Consider the following 23,670-nt stretch of genomic DNA (forward strand, 5'->3'; position numbering starts at 1 on the left):
GGACTGCTTGACATGCATAGGTTGCCAAGCCCAGAGTCAGCTCGTCACCCCCCAAGTCAGCAGTTGGGAATTGCAGGTGGTGCAGTGATGTTTGTTGTGAGCCCCAGGAGATCCAGCGGCGTTCAAGACAGGTCAATTTCCAGGCAGCTATGCAAGAGATGCCTCAACTTAGTAATCAAGCATTAGTGTTAGCTCTTGCAGGAACTGGTTACATGGCCTTTGGACCTCAAATGATTTGCTGCATTGCAGAACTTGGGTGTGTGAAGCAGGGAAGGGCAGAAAGGGAGCTACATTAAAATATCTCCATTGAGCCAAAATATTTGGAATTGACTGATTCCTGAATTGCTACATGTTATGTCCTGGAGCTGTTATGGGGCTTTCTTGCTTCCTTAACAGAATTGTCCCAGGTCATGAAGGGAGAAGCAGCCCCAGGAACACCAGATATGAGAGTCCTAAAGCCAGAGGGCACAATGAATTCGACACCAATATGGGAAGGTAAGGAGCCAGCAGGATGAAACCCTTATTTGCGAGGCCAAATAGTGTGCTATCATTTGGTTCATTCAATACCTTGAGCATAGTGGGCCTGTTCCTATTGAACCCCTGGCAGCAGTCATGGGCATTGCCGTTAGCTGGATTGTGTTTTAAATCAGTGTGTTTTTGGGATTTCAATTTCAGTTTTGGGGGCATGGGGATGAGGAAGTATAATGAGTATTCAGAATGTTTGTGGATTCTTCATCACACATTAATATTCATTCTCTGAGGCTGTATTGATTCTTTATAACGGTGTAGGTACACCCTGTCATGGGGTGTTAGGTCCCTTCTGGTCCAAAGAAAGGGAAAGGATGTACCGCAGCAGGTTAGGTCCTATGCTGATGACCCTGACTATAACACAAGGTAGTACATCCTAGTGGCCGAAGTCAATAAAGGTACCCTTCCTCATGGGGCTGTGTGGCCCAATGGCTGGAGTCAATAGAGTAGCCCACCTCTGTGGATTGCATGACCTATTGGCAGGAGGCAATAAAGCTGCCCACCTCCGTGGGGCTGTGTTGGCCTATTGGCCTGTTGCAGAAGTGGGGTGCCATCTAGGGGTGTGTGGCGCTCGGGATAGGAGGACTCGGGCCCTCCCTGCTTCAAGTCCCAACCCAGGGCCCTGGCAGTGGCGAGTGTGCTTGCCACTGAGTCAGCGGGGATCCCCCCGAAACATGCTGACCTGTTCCCTGGTTCTCCAACCAGAGCAATGTCTAAGTCCCCTGAGCTGTTTCCTATCCTGTCTTCCTCAGTCTTTGGTCTTTTGAAGTTCTTAGTTGACCCTCCCTTCTCTGTACTGCCCCAGGATTAATCCTCTTAGAAGCTACTCCTCTCTCTAAGGGCATGGCTATATTTGCAAATGTAGAGCACTTTCAGTTAAACCAGCCTTCGTAGAGCGCAGTAGGGAAAGTGCTGCAGTCTGTCCACACTGACAGCTGCTAGCGCACTGGCATGTCCACATTTGTGGCACTTGCAGTGGCATTGGGAGTGGTGCATTGTGGGCAGCTATCCCACAGAGCACCTATTCCCATTCTGGTGCTGTGGCTTGTGGGAAGAGGACGTGGGGCATTCTGGGTCCTGTCCCAATCCCCCCTGATGTATCAGTTCGCATCCCAGCAATCCCTCTGCTTCCTTCCACAATTGGCACCATCTTTCAACGTTTTTTGTACTGCATGCTCCGTCTTCCCTTTCGGTCTGCAGGAATGGAGCCTGTTTGGAGTGCTGTGCAATGAGTGCTGCACTTCAGGATGGCTATACTGCATGGTGATGGGGGTGGAGTGCACTGGGTAAGGGTCGTAGTTTTCAGGGCTGGGTGGTGAAGCTACAGGTGTTGGAGGCAGCTAGTGGAGATAAGAACCGGGATGTTGGGGAAAGTGGGTTGGAGGTGACATGGGGGCACAAGGGAAAGAGTTTTGGGACAAGGGCTGCAGGCGGAGATGGGCACGTAGTGCTCCGCCTGCATGGCTACGAGCACCTGGATCGAGTCCGCTTGGTGCTCCATGATGCTTATCAGCCTCTCCGTGCTTTGGTGACGGTGATCCGCATTCTGCTGGCAGACCCTCCTTTCACTCTCCCGCCACTTCTGCACTTTTTGATTTTCGTTAAGGGACTGTGACTTCATGCAGCATGTCCTCTTTGCTTCTACATGGTCTCTTCCTGATTCTTTGCAGCCTGTCAGCCGGTGATAACACAGACGGCTGAGATCTCAAGGTTGCATCTGTAAAGGCAAAATGCAACACTTAACAGAGGTAGCATCGTTCACACCAGACAGAGCAATCATTCCCCTGTACTTAAGGAGAGCAAGCACAGTCTACACAATAGCACAATTTGCCCATCCCAAAGCGAGCGCACATAACCCCCGGGAGCCCCAAAATGGTGAGTAAGCACAGGATTAAGGAGGACTGATTCTTTCATGACTGTACTGTCCTCTGCCTTGGGGAGAGCCAACAGCTGCAGGGGGCCCCTATACTCAACACTGTCCCCACGTTTTCCATAGCAGTTCATCCTGGAAGATATCTCACTACTGAGGGTGATCTGGGAAGCAAGGGAGGGTCTTCTACTACAATGTGGCTTCTGCCCTGGCCCATATACAGTTTGCCTGTGTGCAGCAGTGGTTCCCCCGCCCCTCATGGCACAGTGGCGTGGACATGTTAGCCTGACTGGGACAAGGACCACAGTGGCTCTCCCACAAAACCTGCTCCAGCACATTGCCCAAGTTCTGGCTGAGACCTTTGAAGAGATCACTGAGACCAATTACCGCGATGTGAGAGAGCACATCAACGCCATATTCCGCATCTAGGCATGCATGCAGCCCTAACCCTCCTCGCCCCAAGAGCCTGCACCAAATAACTTCCTTCGCAAAATAAAAGCCGCTTACTGGGAACCTCCTCTGGTGTTTGTCCTTCCCCAAGCACCGGCCGCCGTGACTGGCTACCTTCCTCCTGGCTTGAGAACAGCTCCTGGCTGCATGCATATAGGGATACCGGGGTGTCTTCCTCCACCTCAGCACCCTCGCTCCCGCTTTGTTCCTCCTCCTCCTCCTGCTTTGTTGGACTGGGCTCTGAAGTGTCCATGGTGGTACTTGGAGTGGAGGTGGGGTCGCCCCCAAGTATCGCATCCAGCTCTTTGTAAAAACGGCAGGTCGCGGGGGCAGCACTGGAGCGTCTGTTTTCCTTGCGGGCTTTGCGGTAGGCATTCCTCAGCTCCTTCACTTTAACCCTGCACTGCAGAGCATCCCGGTCATGGCCCCTTTTCATCATGTCCCTTGATATCTGCCTGAAGGTATCATAATTCCTATAGCTGGAGTGCAGCTGGGACTGGACAGCTTCCTCCCCCAAACATTGATGAGGTCCAGCATATCGCCATTGCTCCATACTGGGGATCGCCTGGCACGTGGAGGCATGGTCACCTGGAAAGATTCGCTGAGAGCACTCCACGCCTGGCTGAGCAAACAGGAAGGGGATTTTCAAAATTCCCAGAGAATTTAAAGGGTGGGTCTGACAGTTGATCACCTGAGGGCAGGGCAGTAGAGTTCAAACTGGTGACCAGAGTGGCTAGAACAGGCATTGTGGGACACTTCTGGAGGCTGATCAGAGCACATTAACAGACCAGGGTGTCCACACTGGAGCCATGGCGCTCCAGCGGGGCACATCAAACATTATTCCACTTGCCAAGGTGGAGTACCAGGAGCGCTCTAGCTGCAGAGTCAGAGTGCTCTACATGCCTTTCCAGTGTGGACATGTCGTGAGTTAGAGCACACTGGGCTGCTTTAATGCGCTCTAACTCACAGGTGTAGCCATGCCCTAAGATGTTGTGTGTCAGGCGTGGGAAGGGACATGAGCCTATGTTACCTGTGACAAAATATGAATCAGGATGCTATTTCATGCAACTGAGGGACTTAATATTGTCCCACACCTTTGAAACAATGTCATTGTGTTCTTGCTTATCCATTCTCTCCTAGCATACAGACATGACACCTGCTGCAATTCAGGTTCCAGGTGTTTTTAGCCTTTTCCCTCTCTTGCCAGGCTTCCCTCAGCTTCAAGTGAGAGGATCTCCATGTCTACTGCCAGCTCTCAGTACCACAGCTCATCAGCCGGGGGACACAAGTCCAGCCCCAGCACTGCAAGGTAAAGAGTGGAAAAGACTTACCCTGTGTTTGTTATCCTGAGTAATTCTCTTCTCATGCACAGATCCTCACAGAGAGCCAAATCCTGTCCCTGATGCATGTGAATGGCTCCTACTGAAGCAGACTTCGACTCCCTCAGGGAACTGATGGGCAAGGTTCCCTGGGAGAATAACATGACGGGGAAAGGAGTCGAGGGAAGCTGGCTGTATTTTAAAGAATCCTTATTGAGGTTGCAGGAACAAACCATCCCAATGTGTAGGAAGAAAAGTAAATATGGCAGGCGACCAGCTTGGCTTAACAGTGAAATCCTTGCTCGTTTTAAACACAAAAAAACAGCTTACAAGAAGTGGAAGACTGGACAAATAACCAGGGAGGAGTATAAAAGTATTGCTCAGGCATGCAGGAGTGAAATTAGGAAGGCCAAATCACACTTGGAGTTGCAGCTAGCCGGAGATGTTAGGAGTAACAAGAAGGGTTTCTTCAGGTATGTTAGCAACAAGAAGAAAGTCAAGGAAAGTGTGGGCCTCTTGTTGAATGAGGGAGGGAACCTAGTGACAGAGGATGTGGAGAAAGCTAGTGTACTCAATGCTTTTTTTGCCTCTGTCTTCACAGACAAGGTCAGCTCCCAGACAGCTGCACTCTGCAGCACGGTATGGGGAGGAGGTGACCAGCTCTCTGTGGAGAAATAAGTAGTTCGGGACTATTTAAAAAAGCTGGACGAGCACAAGTCCATGAAAAATCATGGTGATCGGGGGAGGTCCCGGACGACTGGAAAAAAGCTAATGTAGTGCCCATCTTTAAAAAAGGGAAGAAGGAAGATCCAGGGAACTACAGGCCAGTCAGTCTCACCTCAGTCCCTGGAAAAATCATGGAACAGGTCCTCAAGGAATCAATTCTGAACCACTTAAAGGAGGGGAAAGTGATCAGGAACAGTCAGCATGGATTCACCAAGGGCAAGTCATGCCTGACTAACCTAATTGCCTTCTATGATGAGATAACCGGCTCTGTGGATGAGGGGAAAGCAGTGGATGTGCTATTTCTGGACTTTAGCAAAGCTTTTGATACAGTCTCCCACAGTATTCTTGCCAGCAAGTTAAAGAAGTCTGGGCTGGATGAATGGACTGTGGATAGAAAACTGGCTAGATGGTCGGGCTCAACGGGTAGTGATCAATGGTTCCATGTCTAGTTGGCAGCCGGTATCAAGTGGAGTGCCCCAAGGGTCGGTGCTGGGGCCGGTTTTGTTCAATATCTTCATTAATGATCTGGAGGATGGTGTGGACTGCACCCTTAGCAAGTTTGCAGATGACACTAAACTGGGAGGAGTGGTAGATACGCTGGAGGGTAGGGATAGGATACAGAGGGACCTAGACAAATTAGAGGATTGGGCCAAAAGAAATATGATGAGGTTCAACAAGGACAAGTGCAGAGTCCTGCATTTAGGACGGAAGAATCCCATGCACTGCTATAGACTAGGGACCGAATGGCTGGGCAGCAGTTCTGCAGAAAGGGACCTAGGGGTTGCAGTGGACGAAAAGCTGAATATGAGTCAACAGTGTGCCCTTGTTGCCAAGAAGGCTAATGGCATTTTGGGTTGTATAAGTAGGGGCATTTCCAGTAGATCGAGGGATGTGATCATTCCCCTCTATTCAGCACTGGTGAGGCCTCATTTGGAGTACTGTGTCCAGTTTTGGGCCCCACACTACAAGAAGGATGTGGATAAATTGGAGAGAGTCCAGCGGAAGGCAACAAAAATGATTAGGGGGCTGGAGCACATGACTTACGAGGAGAGGCTGAGGGAACTGAGATTGTTTAGCCTGCAGAAGAGAAGAATGAGTGGGGATTTGATAGCTGCTTTCAACTACCTGAAAGGGGGTTCCAAAGAGGATGGATCTAGACTGTTCTCAGTGGTAGAAGATGACAGAACAAGGAGTAATGGTCTCAAGTTGCAGAGGGGGAGGTTTAGGTTGGACGTTAGGAAAAACTTTTTCACTAGTATAGTGGTGAAGCACTGGAATGGGTTACCTAGGGAGGTGGTGGAATCTCCTTCCTTAGAGGTTTTTAAGGTCAGGCTTGACAAAGCCCTGGCTGGGATGATTTAGTTGGGTTTGATCCTGCTTTGAGCAGGGGGTTGGACTAGATGACCTCCTGAGGTCCCTTCCAACCCTGAGATTCTATGATTCTATGATTCTACTGCAGTGAAATGGGAGCACTATGAGCATACACTGTGCTTAGATACTGTGGTGATAGGATAGAAGATAAAGCTAGAATTTGGCCCACTGAGTAGACTTCACCTGTTCTGTTTCATGTGGCTGATAAATATTTTGAGCTCTAAAATATGGAATGAAGTGATGCAGCTTGCAAACCTTCCTGCTCTGCTCACTTAGCCCCGGATTGGAACGCTCTGATTCTTTGGATCACAGGCCAGTCTGTCAAACGGGACTCGCTTTTGAAGAGGGGTGATTCTGCAAAGGCACTGCATAGTGTAGGCAAGGCCGAAATACAGCTGCAGGGGGCCCGTGTAGCATATAGGCATCCGTAGCTTTATTATAGAAGGTTGACCTGCAGGACCACAGTGCCCTAGTCAGGTAAACTTGGCCGAGCCAGGGTACTGCATACTAGCACATGTAATCTCCACAGGCTGCACCTTAAAGCTGAAATTGGTCCATTTAATGCAAATTATCTGCAGCTTTCAAACTCCTGCTAAGATGACAATGTGGGCATCTGTTGGCTAGTGTTGGAGTGCCCCTGGCATAGTGCCACACTGTTTATGATAACTATCACTGTACAAGCAGAGAGTGCTCGTGTGAGATGCTGGCTCTGGAAGAGTCTATGCAAAAGGAAAAGGCTCTGTTTTTCTTTCCTTAGCTGGAACACAGCTTAATTTGATCACATAAGAAGAAAGGATTAGTTGTAGCCCAAAGGCAGCCATGAAAATGAACCATGGAGAAAGATGGGTTACTTGAACTCGGCCTCTGATTAGCTCATTCTCACAGGCTCTGGGAGTGTGCTGGCAGGAATGATGTCTTGTGTAGGATCTGTGACAGAAGTACAGACACATGGGGGGCAGGTCACTTTGAAGAGAGCATTACAAAGTGTGTGTGTGTGTGGGGACAACACAAGTGCAAGGACGTTCCGTTTCCTGATCTGCAAGAAAAACAGCACAAAGGATAACCATCAATTCGCAATGACAACCATTCTTAAGTATCACTAGGTAGTAGGTTTTTAATGTTAAAGGACAGAGAGAGCAAGAGAGAGCTAATGGCTATTAAATCCTGAGATTGTTGGAAATGGTCAAACTGAATGTAAATTGAGATTCAGTGATAATCCAAGAGCACCTGCATCCCACCTTCCCCCTTTCCATGCACATGCATGTGCACACACACACACACACACAGTGTGTCTCACACTTCCATTAGTTCCTGACTCCTCTGATGTGAATGTTTCTGTTACTGTCTCCATCCTTCTCTAGCAAAGGGATCCTCTTTGTGAAGGAGTATGTGAACAGCCGTGAGTTATCTCCACGCTACAGCAGGTATGAGCAATCCATGGCTCACTCCACAGTGGAGATGCAGAACTGAGTCTGTTGGTTTAGGGTAGTGAAACAGTCACACTGAAATTCCAAAACCTCAGTGTTTGATGCTGATGGGCTTCATTGCATATTTGCAAAAGTGGTTGGATTTGGTGCGAAAACAGATTTGTTGTGGGTTTTCTGTCAAAAATAGGACCATTCTTGATTGAAAAATTATCTATTTTCAAGCCAAAACTCACAATGTGTTTTAAATTTTGTTTAAAGTCAGTGAAGTTATTTCAGATTCTCACCAGTGTGAGAATCTGAATTTCAGATTCTCACCACTCACCAGAGTGGTATTTGGCTCTCTTTGCTTTCTATTTATGCTCACCTGGTAAACATTAACATCTTGTGTAAATGCATGCTTGCTGTGCTTTCATCCTCACTCAGTACAGCGCTAGAGTTTATAATCCGCTGGCCACAGCAATGTTACCATTGTCAGTTTCTAGCTATTCTGGTCTCAAAAGCAGATCTCAGTGACTTAGAGATGTGCTTTTATATTTGGAATATCAGCATTCACTCATGTGCCCACAGTATTTCTAACACAAATGTCTTCAAGAAAGTAAACAAACGTGAAGCTCACTGGGGCAAGGATTGTGTCTTTTATTTGTCTGTGGAGTGCCTACCACGTTGGGTAGGTATTGAGAGTTGCACTACAATCAAAATTAATGATATCCTAAAATGTTAATAGGATGCCTTGTGTGAAATCCTGGCCACACTGCAATCAATGGGAGTTTTTTCACAGACTTCAGTGGAGCCAGAATTTCACCCCAGTCTGTCCAATGGCCAATGTCAAATGAGTTAGTGGTCTCATGATATATGTACACAACAAAAGCTGTGCACAAGCTAGCTTGTCTGAACTAAGCTGAATCCAATTAGTGCAGGTAACAATAGCAGTGAAGGCAGCACAGCATGGGCTTCAGACTGCGTAGCATGGGCTTGGCACAAATGCTAGCGCTTGCCCATTCTGAAGCCTGCACTGTGCTCTCTTCAGTTATCCACCTAGTTGGATTCAAGCTAGCTGGGTAAACCAGCCTGTACACAGCTTTTGCTGTATACATTGTGACAGACTGAATCACAGAAACCCCCTTGGGAACTGCCAACCGATGTGCCAAGACTACTTCTGCCCCTGCTTTCCTGCCCTGGCAGCTCGGGAATCCAGCACTCTGTCTTGTTGAACCAGACACACCCGTCTGCTCCAACACAGACCCAGGGTCTGAATTACTTGCCCCACAGCTGCAGGCTTAACCTGAAAGTGGCTAACAGAAGTGTTCCTGTCTTTAACACTCAGATGCCCAACTTCCAATGGGGTCTAAACCAAAATAAATCCGTTTTACCCTGTATAATGCATATACAGGGTAAACTCATAAATTGTTCACCCTCTATAACACTGATAGATACGCACAGCTGTTTGCCCCCCCACCCCGCGCCCAGGTATTAATACATACTCTGGGTTAATTAATAAGTAAAAAGTGATTTTATTAAATACAGAAAGTAGGATTTAAGTGGTTCCAAGTAGTAACAGACAGAACAAAGTGAATTACCAGGCAAAATCAAATAAAACACGCAAATCTAAGCCTAATACGGTAATACAACTAAGTACAGATAATATCTCACCCTGAAAGATGTTTCAATACGTTTCTTTCACAGACTGGATGCCTTCCTAGTCTGGGCACAATCCTTTCCCCGGTACAGCCCTTGTTCCAGCTCAGGTGGTAGCTAGGGGATTTCTCATGATGGCCTCCTTTGTTCTGTTCCACCCATTTATATATCTTTTGCATAAGGCAGGAATCCTTTGTCCCACTGGGTTCCCACCTCCCCCACCTTCTCAATGGAAAAGCACTAGGTTAGAGATGGATTCCAGTTCAGCTGACATGATCACATGTCACTGTAAGACTTCATTACCCACATGCCAGCACACACATATACAGGAAGACTTACAGGTAAAACAGAGCCATCTGCAGTCAATTGTCCTGGTTAATGGGAGCCATCAAGATTCCAAACCACCATTAATGGCCCACACTTTGCATAATTTCAATAGGCCCTCAGAGTTATATTTCATATTTCTAATTTCAGATACAAGAGTGGTACATTTATACAAATAGGATGATCACACTCAGTAAATTATAAGCTTTGTAATGACACCTTACAAGAGACCTTTTGCATAAGGCATATTCCAGTTACATAAGCATATTTTCATAAAATCATATAGAGTGCAACGTCACATACATAATCTCTTTCCAGGTCACAAAACCATATACCTTAGTTAGCACCCTCGTTAGCATACTTAGCAGAGAGGCCAGGCACTGGGTGGGCCTTAGAGCCTAAACTACCCTGTCTCACCATCAGAGTGGTCCCTCTGGGTTGGGAGTGAGGCGCACAGCCCGAGCAGGGAAAGCTTGTGCTCTGCTGCCCCTCATTCAGTATGTGCCTTGTGCATAAAAGGAAAGTTCAGTCTGTGGTGATGACACTTTGCTGACTTTCACTAGCACAGCACTCACTTTTAAGAAAATGTCTATTGATATTTAATAGGCAAGGGACGACCCTCTTGTCAGTAAAGAGGCACCTGGGAAGTTGCTCAGCAGCACTGTGACCCAATTAGAATTTTCGGATGCACTGCACTGATGATTAATGTTTCCGCTCCTACATGTGACTGTCAAGCAATGATCCCTCCCTCCCTCTCTCTCTTCTCCAGTGACAGCCTGGTTGATTTGCCTGACATAGAGAGAGCAAACTACCTGCACACCAGTGCCTCCCAGAGGTAGGAAAATTCATTGCACTGGGGTGATTTCCAGGGGATGTTATACAGCAGGGATCGGCAGCCTTTGGCACGCGGCTCGCCAGGGTAAGTAGCCTGGCGGGCCGGTTTGTTTACTTGCTGTGTCCGCAGGTTTGGCCGATCGTGCCTCCCACTGGCCGCAGTTCACCACTCTAGCCAATGGGGGCTGCGGGAAGTGATGCGGGATGAGGGATGTGCTGGCCGCCGCTTCCTGCCGCCCCCATTGGCCTGGAGTGGCGAACCACAGCCAGTGGGAGCCATGATCGGCTGAACCTGCAGATGCAGCAGGTAAACAAACAGCCCGGCTGCCAGGGTGCTCACCTTGGCGAACCGCATGCCAAAGGTTGCCAATCCCTGTTATACAGAAACATTCTTTAAGGCTTTACTGTATATGATCTTTTATATCATATGTAGGTGTTCAGTAAAATAATGTCCTTTTCTTTGGCTTCCTGGTAAGGAAGGTTAGAACTGTCCAAGGAGAATAAAGAGCATCAGCCATAGAGTTACTGGGGGTGGTATTAAAACAGTGCTTCCTGCTGCCATGCTGCTTTGTAGTAACTACATAGGAATCTTTGCCCTTGAACTCTGGCAATCCTGCTACACCACAGATACTTCTGTATCGGCTCTTGGCACAGCCAAGACATATGGACAGATGTCCACTTTTGTACTGCATGGTAGTGCTGGTGTTAGATCTAAGATTGCCTTTACTCCTACTCAGGGACTGGAACTGTTTGTGTTATCGAGGTGTGGTGATGTTGTGATTCGAGTCCTTTCCTCTCCAACCCCACAGGTCATGTGACGGTGTCTGCACTTACTGTGGCCATGAGATCCGAGACTGCCCTAAGATAATGATAGAACATCTCAATGTTTACTGCCATGAATACTGCTTTAGGGTAAGGGACATTATTACTAAAGGTCATTCTCTACTTGTTGGTATGTAATGGAACTGGAGGGGACTTGTGGCTGGGAAAGTGATCATAAGGCAATATTTGTTCAGACTTTCATCTTAAAAGCAGATTAAACGAGATCTGGGTCCATCTTGGAGTAGGAAGTCATGTCGCCTCAGATTTTGAAAGTGCCCACAAAAATTATCTTGGGCTGCTGTATAAACTAATTATTGAGCTAGAAGATCCCTTTGTTATCATGTTGATTGAACTGATTTTATAATCCAGTGAAATTAAACAGAAAATTGACCAAACAAACAGTGATTGTCAGGCATTGGATGGCTCAGAGGGTTTGTAATAGTAGATCACTATTTCATATCCAATAGTGACTGAAACTTGTTGCTACTGGTGGGTAAGGTGAATTTACTTAGTGGCCTTAGTTCACAGTTGTCTGCATTAAAAAAACGACCACACAATTAGCATCCCAAGCAGAGAAGCTGAGTTTTGGATGTGTTATGGAGACTGACATTCCCTCTCTTCCTGAAGTTGATGTACATTCCTCAAGGTTGATGTACACTGAGGTGATGAGGTGTATAAGGGGAGCTTCCTGTGATATGGCTTGTGCTTACCTGTTCTTTACAGAAGCAGAGATTTTTAGACTTCAGGGCCATTAATCCAGCACCTTTCACCAGCTTAAATTCACTTAAAAATACAGAGAGTGCCACTCATTTCTCAATCCTCTTCCTATATATGCTTCTAAATAGGGCTCTGGTAACCATCCAACCCCCTGTTTTTGTTTCCACAGTGTGGGATTTGCCATAAGGCAATGGGAGACCTCTTGGATAAAATATTCATTCATCGTGACATTGTCCACTGTGACCAGTGCTATGAGAAGCTCTTCTAGGTGAGTGCCACTTTTTCCAGGGTTAGCATGACTGGATGGACACTAGCTCATGGAAAGCATAAAGGATGGTGAACACTAACACTTGCAGTTATAGGGTGGCCAACAATTCTGTGCTTCTCATAGAATCATAGAATCACATCTGCACAAGAATCTTCCTGTGTCCCTACAATGGAAGGCACTGAGACCCCAACCATTACATTGTTACTCCAAGTCCCTGACCTACAGAAATGTATTGCTAGTCCAGAGGATCTGCATAACCGGGCCATCCTCTCCTGGACATACTCTCTAGTAATGAAGAAATCGTGATTTCAGTTGGTCAAATCAAGCAGAAACCTGGTTTGATTAGTGAATGAAATGGCAGTTACACATGGTTAGTATCTTCTTCAGTATCAGCTGGATACAATATTCCTCCGCATTTCCTGTACTAACCTGTGGTTGGGGCGGTCAGTTATATACACTCGTGGTGCCTGGGCTCCACCAATATTCAGGGCCCAGGGGCCCAGCTCCACCAATGTTTGGGGCTGGGTCTCTTCCCCCGGCCCCGCCTGCTACCCCCACACGCCTCCCCTGAGTGTCCCCCGGCCCCCACTTGCTGCCCCCACTCACCTCCCCTGGGCCCCAGAGCCTGCAGCTCATGCTGACTCTGCTCTGCCGGCTCCCAGCATCAACTGCTGCTGCAGGGTCCTAGTGCCCTCCATCCACTAATGGCAGGGCAGGCTGCTCTTACCCTGCCCTTCTGCCCTAGCCCTGAGCCTCTCCAATGCCCCAACCTCCCCAACCCCAGCCCCAGCCAGAGCCCTCATCCCCCTGCACCCTAATCCTCTGCCCCAGCCCTGAGCCCCCTCCTGCATCATGAACCCCTCATCCTCAGCCCCACAGCCCTCACCCAACCCTCTGCCCTAGCCCTGAGCCCCATCCCACACCCCAAACCCCTCATCCTCAGTCCCACAGCCCTCACCCTTGCACCCCCTCCTAGCCCCATACTCCCTCCCAGAGCATGCACACCTCCCCTTCACACACACCCCCGCCCCCAAACTCCCTCCCAGAACCTGAACCCCCTCTCACCCCAAACTCCATCCCAGAGCCTGCACCCTGCACCCCTCCTGCACCCTAATCCCCAGCCCAGGGCTGCACCCCAGACCTCCTCCCCCCACCCAAACTCCCGTTCAGAGCCTTAGGCAGGAGGGGGGCAGAGTTGGGGGGGCAGAGTTTCGGGGGGTGGGTTCTGGGCACCACCAAAATTTCTACAAACACAGCTGCCACATTCCAGCTAGATGTGGCAGCATTGCAGTGGTGGGTGAAGTGATTCCTGCTTGTGAAGATTTTGGGGGGTCAAAAGCAGTATGAAAAGTCTGAATTTAAGATACTGTACTATAGTTTTTGCCAACCCAAAAGGAACTAGATTTATTTTTTAGTTTTCTTTTGTTTGGTAGCTAGCTTGAAATAAAGGCACAAACATAAGATAAAATGAGTGGCCTCTGCCATTGCAATGAGATCAGAAATGGTTCTCTCTCTCTGATGATATATACACATGCTTCATTGTACACGGCTGCTTTATTGTCACTTTTGATTAGATAAGACTAGCTAAGATTTTGCATCCCACTCCTTCTATGCTTATATCTGCTCCAGTGGCCTCTGTAGTGCTATTTTCTGTGCAGCACCCAGTTCTTGCACTCAGCTTCTCCTTTTTGCTCTTAGATCTTGAAGAACTGAAGGAGCCAACCAGTTGGAAGACTTCAGCAGTGTATATGGGAATGTATCCAGCAGTGCCTGACTGGCTAAGATACCAAATCTCCTGCTACCCCTTTCCTGGAGTTATTTCCCTCTCACCATCTCATCACAATGAATGAGTTTAACATCCACTAGTTTATTTTGTTAACAGCACACAAGACAAGTGCTGACATTAAGGAGACAAGGGAGTGTCCTCTGTAAAAGAGAAGTGGCCTGATTTCTGAAAGGTGCAGAGCACCTCCAGCTACCATTAACTTCAGTGGGATTTGAGAGTGCTTAGCACCCTGGAAATCAGGCAGAAGCTTCTCTCTGAAGCTATGTTAGGATTTTCTTTGATCTTTCCCTTTCTTTGATTTTTACAATCGGAGTGCATCTTGGTCTGCATCTGATTACATCAATCAGGCTGCCTATAGGTACTAAAGGTGTGAAAGGCCAAGCTTAGGGTCTTGGGAACTTATCCAATGCAGGCTGAATCTAGCTGTAAGAGAACTTCATTCCCATATTCTGATGATAAATGACAATTGCTTTCCCCTTGCCTGCAATGGATTTTCTGAAGAACTTGCAGACTGACTTTGCCTTAATTGTGTGTGAGCTTCAATTTCCCTTCTCTTCCTACTCTCCAGTGGATTTCTTCAGCACCATGCATGTCTGCTACATGTTTTGGAGGGCTTGCACATTTTTTCATCTGGTATGCTAGTTTAACTTTGTGTGGGGTGACTCTGATGGCCTTACACAACATGCCCAGTGAATATTCAACTCTACTGTCCCTCATTACAAGGAATATCTCTCATCTGAGATCTAAATTGACTTCCGTATAAATGCCTGTTGTTATCCCACTTCTATAATTACTGTAAATTATTTACAGCACAAATGCTGAAGCACAAAACTTAGGTTGAAACAAATGTTGTACATAACTCAAAATATAGCTCTTGTGTAATTTTTAGCTCTCACATTCAGCCTTTGTTAAGGTTGAGAGTTATGCCACTGAGATTGTTGATCACCCTGAATACTTAGCCACCTTGCCTTAAAATATAGCTCCAAGTATTCATCACTCATATTGGACACCTCAAAATTGAGGCACTCAATCACTGCTCGCTTTTAAAAATCTTGGTGTGAAGTACCTTGGGAACCACTGGAAGAGTAGCTGGGACAAGGTAGATGTGTTTGGGGCACTATTTTTGTTGCAAAACTCCTGTTGCAAGGCTGGCTCTCCCACAGTCCAAGGGGATTATTTAAATTCCCACAACACGACACTCTATTATAGGTGCTCCTTCTGCGGAAGATACACACAGCTAATTGTTAACTAATTCCATAGTTTCCTGTTTGGTGTTTGATATGATCTTGCAAAGCATTGCGGAATAGGCTTCAATTCATTACAGTTTTTTTGCTTCATCGTTGTTGGTTGCTGTGTTTCTCTGTAGCACTTGTTTAACATCTATGTACAATTCTAATAAACACCGAGGTGTTACCTGTAATTTACTTACCTGTGTCACAATGTAAACATGTTCTTATTGCCAACTGGAGTCATTTGGTTTGATAGACAGTGTGATTTTTTTCCTGATGGCCTAAGAATATTAGCATCAATAAAGCCACCACATACTTTCTGAAGGTTCAGGCTTTGGGAAAAAAGTGGAGTGATGAGAATTAGGGGCAAAGTATTCAAAGGAGAAGGTAGGATTTAAATGCCATAAAGCCTTGCATACAGCTCAAGGCTGGATGAGCTACTGCCCTCCAAACCAGTCGCTGCTGGGCATGAGAGGGGAATCTAAATTAGAAGCTCCTGCTCCAGTCATTCCAAGAGTGTGAGGGATTCTCCATTTAAAAATTCTTCAGCATTTAGAAATGAGCACAAGTGAGTCTGTCTCGTGTGATGTTCTCGATGGGGCTCCCTCAGACACTACTTATTTGCTCTCTGGAGAGTTTCCTGGGACCAGGGTTAGTCAATTATTTATTGCCAAGATCCACATTTCTTGGTCAAGGTATAGTCAAGGTCCATACTCCAGAGAAAGTAATAATAAATAACAATAATGATGATAATAAGTAAATAAAAAGATTTCAGGGTCTGTACAAAAGTGTCTGGCGATCTGGATTTGACCCATGGATTACCCCGGCCTGGGACAATTATAGAATCATAGATATGTAGGGCAGGAAGAGACTTTGAAAAGCCATCCAGTCCAGCCTCTGTACTGAGGCAGGACCAAGCATGCTTCTGTGGTCCTGGAAGCTTTCCATGAGATGATGCTTATGTGTAGAGTTGCTCAGAATTTTCCAATTTTTTTCCCCAAAGACATTTTAAATCGAATATTCAAATTACCTTAGACCTTAGTCCATCCTGTGCTTAGCTGCACATTGGGCTACCCACATTTGCCATCCTTGCCTGTCAACTGTCCTTCTCTCCAAATCTTCCCAAATTTTTTGATAATACAATGTCATCAATTTTCACCAAAAATGTTTCAGTTTTCCAGCCAGCCCTGGTGGAAATTTTTTTTTCTAAAAATGCATCAAATTAAAAAAAAAACAGTATAAAAAGTCAAAAAAGAAGCATTTTTAAAACTGTTTTTTCAGTTAATTCTACTCATGTTCCCCCAGATGTGACTTCTGCATTTTCGGGGACATTCTAGTTAGCAGGATGGTGCTCTTCATCAGTGTGTGCTCTTCCTGGGAGTGGTTTCTGAATACCTACCTGTTGCATGTGTTGTATTGACACATTGAGAGTTGCTCTAAATTCTCGCCAAATAGCCTTTTGCCATAAAACACAGAGACACTGTGTTCCAAAAGTGACGTTGCATCCAGGGCTTTGGAGCGGAGCAGTGGAGTTGCAGGTTTTTGCCTGGCGCTGGAGCGGAGCCAGAGCACAGAAAATCTTGACTGCTCCACTGCTCTGGATTGTTTTTTTTTTTTTTTTCATTTTCAGTCCAAAATGAATGATATTTAGCAAGAAAGTCCTAAAGGTGTCAAAAAGTTTCAGATTGTATAACAATTGATATTAACATCTACTTTACCACTTTACGTAATATGTCACAGTTATTCTCACTTCGGCTGAAATCAGGATTTAATATACACATACAAAATTACAAAGATTTTTTGAGATATGATTTATTATTAAAGAATCAGATAATTATGACACATCCAGCAACACTGCAGACTGCTCCCACCCTTGTGCCAAGGTTAGGCGAGTACGTACTCGCATAGATTAGTTAGTTGGATTAGTATGTGTTGATACTTTTTTTGTAAGGGTTGATCAACAAGACACCCTGAGTGCTGCAATTACAGAAAAGTGTGAGCAAGACGCAACATTAAAGATATCACAAACAGGTATTTTGCAAAAAAAAAAAGTTTTTGTTTATTGATATATTAAGATATCACAAGAGATATTAACCACTTAAGCTCATTTATTAAACGGGCTCCCGTTACCAGTACATTTGTACATGCTTCCGTTTCACTCTGGTGGATTTATTTTGTGTAATCTGTTCAACAGTCTTTTGGTAGCGTTGTTTGTAATTTTAAATTTACTGAAAAAGTCGCCTGCAGCGGGCATATAAATATACAGTAAACATTTTTGCATAAATTAGGAGTGATTTTTGTGATATACCCAGAGTGATTGGAAAATGTCCAACACAACTTTGGGGGTGAATCCTTAGGTCATTTTAAGAAAAAACATTTCTGTGAACACGTGTCCTAAAATTCTTCCTAAGGGCGCTACAGTTCCTTTAACGAAGTGATGAAAAGTTAATTTCTGATTAATATCTCAAAAACGCTTTAATATAAAGTCTGTGTCTTAGGGTATGTCTACACTACAAGAGTAGTTCGATTCAACTTAAGTTGAATTTGTGGAATCGACCTTACAAAGTCGAATTTGTGTATCCACACTAAGGACACTAATTCGACTTTGTGAATCCACACTAACGGGGCAAGCATCGACTTTGGAAGCGGTGCACTGTGGGCAGCTATCCCACAGTTCCCGCAGTCCCCGCTGCCCATTGGAATGCTGGGTAGAGCCCCCAATGCCTGTTGGGGGAAAAAATGTGTCGAGGGTGCTTTTGGGTAACTGTCATCATTGAACCGTCGCTGGCGGGCAATCTGTTCGCACACTTTTCTGGTGAGTGACAGTGCGGACGCCACAGCACTGCGAGCATGGAGCCCGCTGCAGTTATGGACGTTGTCAACTCCTCGCACCTTATCGTCCACCTCTTCCACAGTCAGCTGCTGAGAAATCGGGCTACTTTTCAATGGTGCTGCAAGCACTGGTGGACCATAGGGGATGTTTTACCAACATCAGCGTCGGGTGGCCAGGCAAGGTTCATGACGCGCGTGTTTTCAGGAACTGTGGTCTGTTTAGACGCCTGCAGGAAGGTACTTTCTTCCCGGACCACAAAATAACTGTTGGGGATGTGCAGATGCCTATAGTGATCCTCGGGGACCCAGCCTACCCTCTAATGCCCTGGCTCATGAAGCCCTATACAGGCGCCTTGGACAGCGACAAGGAACTCTTCAACTACGGGCTGAGCAAGTGCAGAATGGTGGTGAAGTGTGCTTTCGGACGTCTCAAGGGGAGATGGCATAGGAACATGCATGCACACTGCACAAAAGACGGTGTAAAGACACGCATGTTTCACACAGCAATTTGCATAATATCTGATCGCTGATTTCCATAATTTGCATACAGCTCTCCGGTGCGCCGGCTTGCCGGGGCGCCAGCCGTGTACCATAGCATCAACCAACCATTTCGCTTTCACGCAGCCCTTGATGCAGAGCCCGCCCCTGCCGCAGCAGCCTGCGCGCGCTCCGCTCTACTATCCCTGCGCCAACTCGGCCGGCGACTGTGGGGGGCGCACGCCGAGGAGGAGGCGGGGCGAGGTTCGAATGCGCGCGCCGCAGCCTCCCCCTCCAGGAGCGAAAGAGGCTCCAACCGTAGCTGGGGAAAGGCGGCAGCGGCGCGAGCCTGGGACCGGCCGCGCAGCAGGTACCGTGTGTGCGGAGGCCGCTCCCCCCCCCCCCCCAGCCAGCACCGCGGCCTCCGTTTCCCGCTTCATGGGCTACCGCGGCAGCCAGCGGGCAGCGCTCCCTGCGGGCCCCCTGTTTTCCCGGGTTCCAGCGCCCCCCCCGGGCTCCCCCCTTGCTGGGCCCCTGGGGATTCCCCGCCCCCGTTTAAGGGGTTTGTGCTTTTCACGCTGTCCCCTCTCGGCGCTTGCCCCCGACTTTAATCCTCCCCGACCTATTTCTCCACTGGACACGGGCTGGTGTCATTGTGTGGCCAGCCAAGCAGGCCGGGGCTCCTCCCGGAGCTGTCCATCCCTCCCTGCGCATCAGGGGTGGGTGCAATCGGGCGTGGTGGTCGCTGTGTGTGTCCCTCCCTGGAGAGGCGGTGAATCCGGATTCTCACTGAACAGCCTGCATGGCACGTAGCGAGTGGTGGTTTCGGTTCTTGCCTTTGGTTTTGTATTACCATCAACCCCCTGGACAGGTCGGGGACAGGTTTGCAGGAAGGGCAATGCACTGGGCTGAAAAATGCAAGCACACCGGCCTGCTTTTTTAGGTTAAACCCTGCTTCTTTGCCCAAAGGAAGGGGCGGGGGGGTTGCGTTTGTCTGCAAGAGGAAGGGCTCTTTATGAAATGACCTTGCTGATGCTAGGGGTGGGGAAACCTAGGCAGTTGTTCATTTCTGCTGTATCCCTTGTCATTTATCACAGGGGCAGTCCATCTCCCTGCTGTCGCTGTTAAAATCTAGATGTTGCTTTTCAGAATATCTACATCGTTATTTTATGCCTAATAATTTTTAGTAATGAACTGTAGGGTTTTAAAAAAAGTGTTTTTATACTATATTACTACTACTGCTTATTTGGTAGTTGCCTGTGATCTGTAGATTTGGTTTGTTTGTGGAAGGGCTAATGTTTCTTTAATCTGTTTGCCTGTTTTCCCAGTGAAACAAAATCTAGCTTTATTTCCTTTAGTCTTTGATGGAGTTGATTATGCAAGTGACAAAGCTCTTTATTTTTCCCCTTTGGTTCACTGTGTTCTGCTGTGAGAGTGGAAGTTTTAAATTCCCTTCTGATGCTGATTCCCTCAGTGCCTCCCTGAACCATACCTATTAAGTGCCTCTTAAATAACTTGTCTCTTTTACTCAGTGATCAAATGGATTGACAGAAGAGGCAAATGTTTATGTAGAGAAACTTTTGATCTAAGCTTGTTACTGAGTATTGGATTGCTTTGTAGCTCAAACAAGTTTGAGTTCCCCATGCCAAAACAACCTCAGTATCATTTTTTCATCATGCATAACTTTTAAGTAGTACTGTTTAAAGTGAATTCAGTTCACTTGTAGCATCCTTTTGTTCAAAGCCTTTAGAGACAATACCTCAGTCTAAACTTTAAATGTTCATCTTGTGTATAGATAATCAAGGGGGGAAAAGGCAACATCAACTTAAAAACAAACAGCCCCCTCCTTCACACTTTTTTTCCTGTAGAAATTAAGTATTGTTGTTACAAATAACATAAGGTAACAGAGACATTAGAAGAAAAACAATTTTCTGTTTTTTTCCAGTTTGTTTACTTTATGCATTTGACTGCACTTTGTGTAGTCTTTTTTTTTTTCACTGTTTCCTCTGTATAGTTCGGCAGTTTTCCTTGTTTTTTGTGGGTCTTTCAGGCAGCTCCAGAGGAGTGGTGTGAGAGAGAACTTGCCTATAAACCCACAGAAACTGGCCTGGATTCTCAGTACAGATGTAGCACCTGAAACGGTGTCTGTGTGTGTTTTAATTGATTAGAATTCAAGTTGGTTGTGTCCTTGTAACTTTTTTTTTTCCACAATAAAATGGACATGGCCAGAATTGTAGTGTGTGTGTGTTTGCTTGCTGTATCATGGGACACTAACTTGAAATTACAAGGGAGGCTTTTAAATGAAGGGTCAGTTTTGGAACTAATTTAGCTGTTCTTTTTATGTTTCAAAGGTTGCACAGGGAAGAATCAGAAGATTTTCTGGATGACTTCAGTAAGTAACTATGCAGCTCAAATAACTTTTTGTGTAATTTTCTTTGTATAGTTATAATTATGATGACTGATTAAGAAGTATAAAATGGTGGTAATGAAAGTGCAGGACCACATCAGTGTTTTTCAAGTCTGCATATGTGTGCAATTTATGGCTGACTGATAGTTCTCTATACATACCCTTTTTTTTTAGTCAACACAACCACCATAATTGCTTGAAGACAGACAGTAGCACTTAACTCAAGAACAGCACATGTTTATCTTCCTAAAACATATTGGAGCCTGTAATATGAGGTCTGATATTTTATTTCTTGCTGATATTTTATTTCTTGATCAGAGAGTTTGCCTCTTAAATTTTGCCACTGCAACAAGAAAAGCATGCTAGTAAAAACGTTATGTATGATTACTTTCATGTGTTCCACAATAACTGAGGTGCTGTTATTACTGATATAATCTAGTTAGTGCATCATCTTTTAGCGGAGCCAATAGAAATACTTTCTGAAGTGTTTTTCTAGTGTTAACTCTTGCACAAAGTATTTTACCATTTTCCTTATGTTTTCCATTGTCTGAGATGAGCATCTCGCTCTACTTCCTGACTTTGTTCAGTCAGTGTTTTTTTCAGTGTATTTGTAAACAGATGGAAACTAAACTACTGTAAATGACTGCATGCAAGGAAATTGGTTTAATCTAATTTCTAACAATAGCTGCGCAAACAAAGTACTTTGAAAGGATACATGTAATATGCTCTGTAATATGTCTGGGGCCAAACTGCCTCCAGCACACAAGTTCAGCTTAATATACCTAACAAAGATAGGCATACATTGCTTCTGAATCTCTTAGTGATATCCAGTTATTTCAATGAATTTATAACCTTATATTGTGGTTGGAAAATATTTGAAGCCAACATTGGATTAATGTACTTAAACTGATTTTGGTGGATCTAGTCTATAGCAGATAGTCTTCAAATGTAAACATTATCCTACTCCTAAGGTAATTAGTTTCAGCTTATAAACTGTCAGGATTTTTGTTTAAAACCATGCTTTATTTTAAAATGATATTGTACATCTGCTTGCATCCGAAGAAGTGGGTATTCACCCACGAAAGCTCATGCTGCAAAACATCTGTTAGTCTATAAGGTGCCACAGGATTCTTTGCTGCTTGTACATCTTTATGCACTTAAATTTCTATATTTTGATGTCTTGCAGTGAGGCTGTGTGTGTCTCGAAAATGGTAGTTCCTGGAAGCGCTCCTGTCATTCAGCAGGACCATGCCCTTGAACCTGACTTGGGGCGGGGCTCAACAGAGAATTCTGCAATGGGATCTGAGACGGAACCAGGTATTGATCAGGTGCACCCAGAGTTGGAAGAGGTGCGAAAGCTGCAGGAACTAGTGAGAAGACTTGAGATCCAGAATCAGCAGCTGAGAACTAGGAGCCACAGAAATGTGCTAGGGACAAATACAGAATCAAACACGGGTGTGAATAATCATAACTCAGGACTCAATGGAATGGAAATTAACAATAGCATTAACACTATAACAGAGAAGCAAGAATTACAGATAATGGCAGATGTACATGACAAACTAAATAAAATAAGAAGAGAGGTGAAAGAGAGCGACTGCTTAAAAAAAGATGTGGATGTACAAATGCATTATAGCCGTCCTAGTATTACTGAGAAAGTGTCTCCCAACTCAACATATATGAATGATGCAGAAATGCAGAATGATGTTAATGTCAGCTGTTCTTCAAGTCTGGATAGGAGTAGCAGCACAGAACTCGTGGAAGACTTAATCACCATAGGTATTCATCCATCTGTAAAAATGAGTGAACAGAATCCAAATGAAGAGAGTGGAGATTTAGGAAGCTTCTTGAATGATACTGCTTTGGATGAAGTGGAAGTGCTAGAACTTGGGAACTGCAGTGATGAAGAGGACAGCTGGTATGTATGTCAAAGATATGAGTATTACAAAGGTTCTGGAATGTAGACTACAGTTGGAATTTCCATGTTAAACATTATTCATCTGATTCCCTTTTAACATGGAACAGTGTACACTATTTTCATTTCTGGAGCTGGTATCAAGGTGTTAATGTTAGTTATTTGTTTACAAGAGGCCTGTGCTTGAATGAAACGAGCATAAACAGACTATTTCTATCCTTGACCATTTAGACTAACTATAATTGGTCTGAAATCAACAAGATGAGGTTCAATAAAGCCAAGCCACTTAGGAAGGAAATAATCAAAGCACAACTACAAAATGGGGAATAATTGGCTAGGCAGTAATATTGCTGACAAGGATCTGGGGGTTATAATGGATCACAAATTAAATATGAGTCAACAACATGATGTAGTTTTAAAAAAAAAGCCAATATCACATGGAGTGTACTGACAGGAGGTAATTGTCTCTCTCTACTTCTTGTTTTTTTGTGTGCATGCTTACCAATTTCACTTTTGCTTGCTAAACAAGATAACATTCAGAACTAATTCCAACTCCTCAATAGTAGCCTTGACTTAGAAGTAAGGCACATTGTGAGTATCTTAAGATTTCATTCATTGCATTCACAGAATGTTAGATATGTTTAATGTGGCTTTCTTACTGTTATGCATCTGCAAATAGACCAGACATCAACACTGTAGTGAAGATACCTATTACAGAATATGTGCTCAGGGC

The 23,670-nt window shown here is 45.5% G+C and overlaps 2 protein-coding genes across 12 annotated transcripts in view; both read left to right on the top strand.

Annotated features, from left to right (window-relative positions):
- The window catches only part of ZNF185 (zinc finger protein 185 with LIM domain), a 139,317-nt gene extending 123,801 nt beyond the window's left edge, over window positions 1–15,516 (top strand). For 7 of the 11 annotated variants that reach the window (XM_039486982.1, XM_039486981.1, XM_039486985.1 and 4 more), the window contains 7 exons: window positions 397–495; window positions 4,056–4,157; window positions 7,626–7,688; window positions 10,420–10,485; window positions 11,294–11,396; window positions 12,193–12,291; window positions 13,990–15,513. In XM_039486982.1, coding sequence (XP_039342916.1) covers window positions 397–495; window positions 4,056–4,157; window positions 7,626–7,688; window positions 10,420–10,485; window positions 11,294–11,396; window positions 12,193–12,291 — 532 coding nt within the window. In that variant the 3' untranslated portion in view covers window positions 13,990–15,513. Of the gene's footprint in view, window positions 1–396; window positions 496–4,055; window positions 4,158–7,625; window positions 7,689–10,256; window positions 10,366–10,419; window positions 10,486–11,293; window positions 11,397–12,192; window positions 12,292–13,989 lie in introns of those variants that run through there. The other 4 variants (XM_039486990.1, XM_039486991.1, XM_039486987.1 and 1 more) reach the window with 3 other exon arrangements.
- Window positions 15,517–18,885: 3,369 nt separating this feature from the next.
- LOC120372006 (SLAIN motif-containing protein-like) overlaps window positions 18,886–23,670 on the top strand; it is a 73,616-nt gene continuing 68,831 nt past the window's right edge. The window contains 3 exon segments of the mRNA XM_039488640.1: window positions 18,886–18,907; window positions 18,910–18,985; window positions 22,209–22,940. Of these exon segments, the coding sequence (XP_039344574.1) occupies window positions 18,886–18,907; window positions 18,910–18,985; window positions 22,209–22,940 (830 nt within the window).

This window comes from Mauremys reevesii, linkage group 9 (assembly GCF_016161935.1).
Source record: "Mauremys reevesii isolate NIE-2019 linkage group 9, ASM1616193v1, whole genome shotgun sequence".
In the NCBI taxonomy this organism is placed as follows: Eukaryota; Metazoa; Chordata; order Testudines; family Geoemydidae; genus Mauremys; species Mauremys reevesii.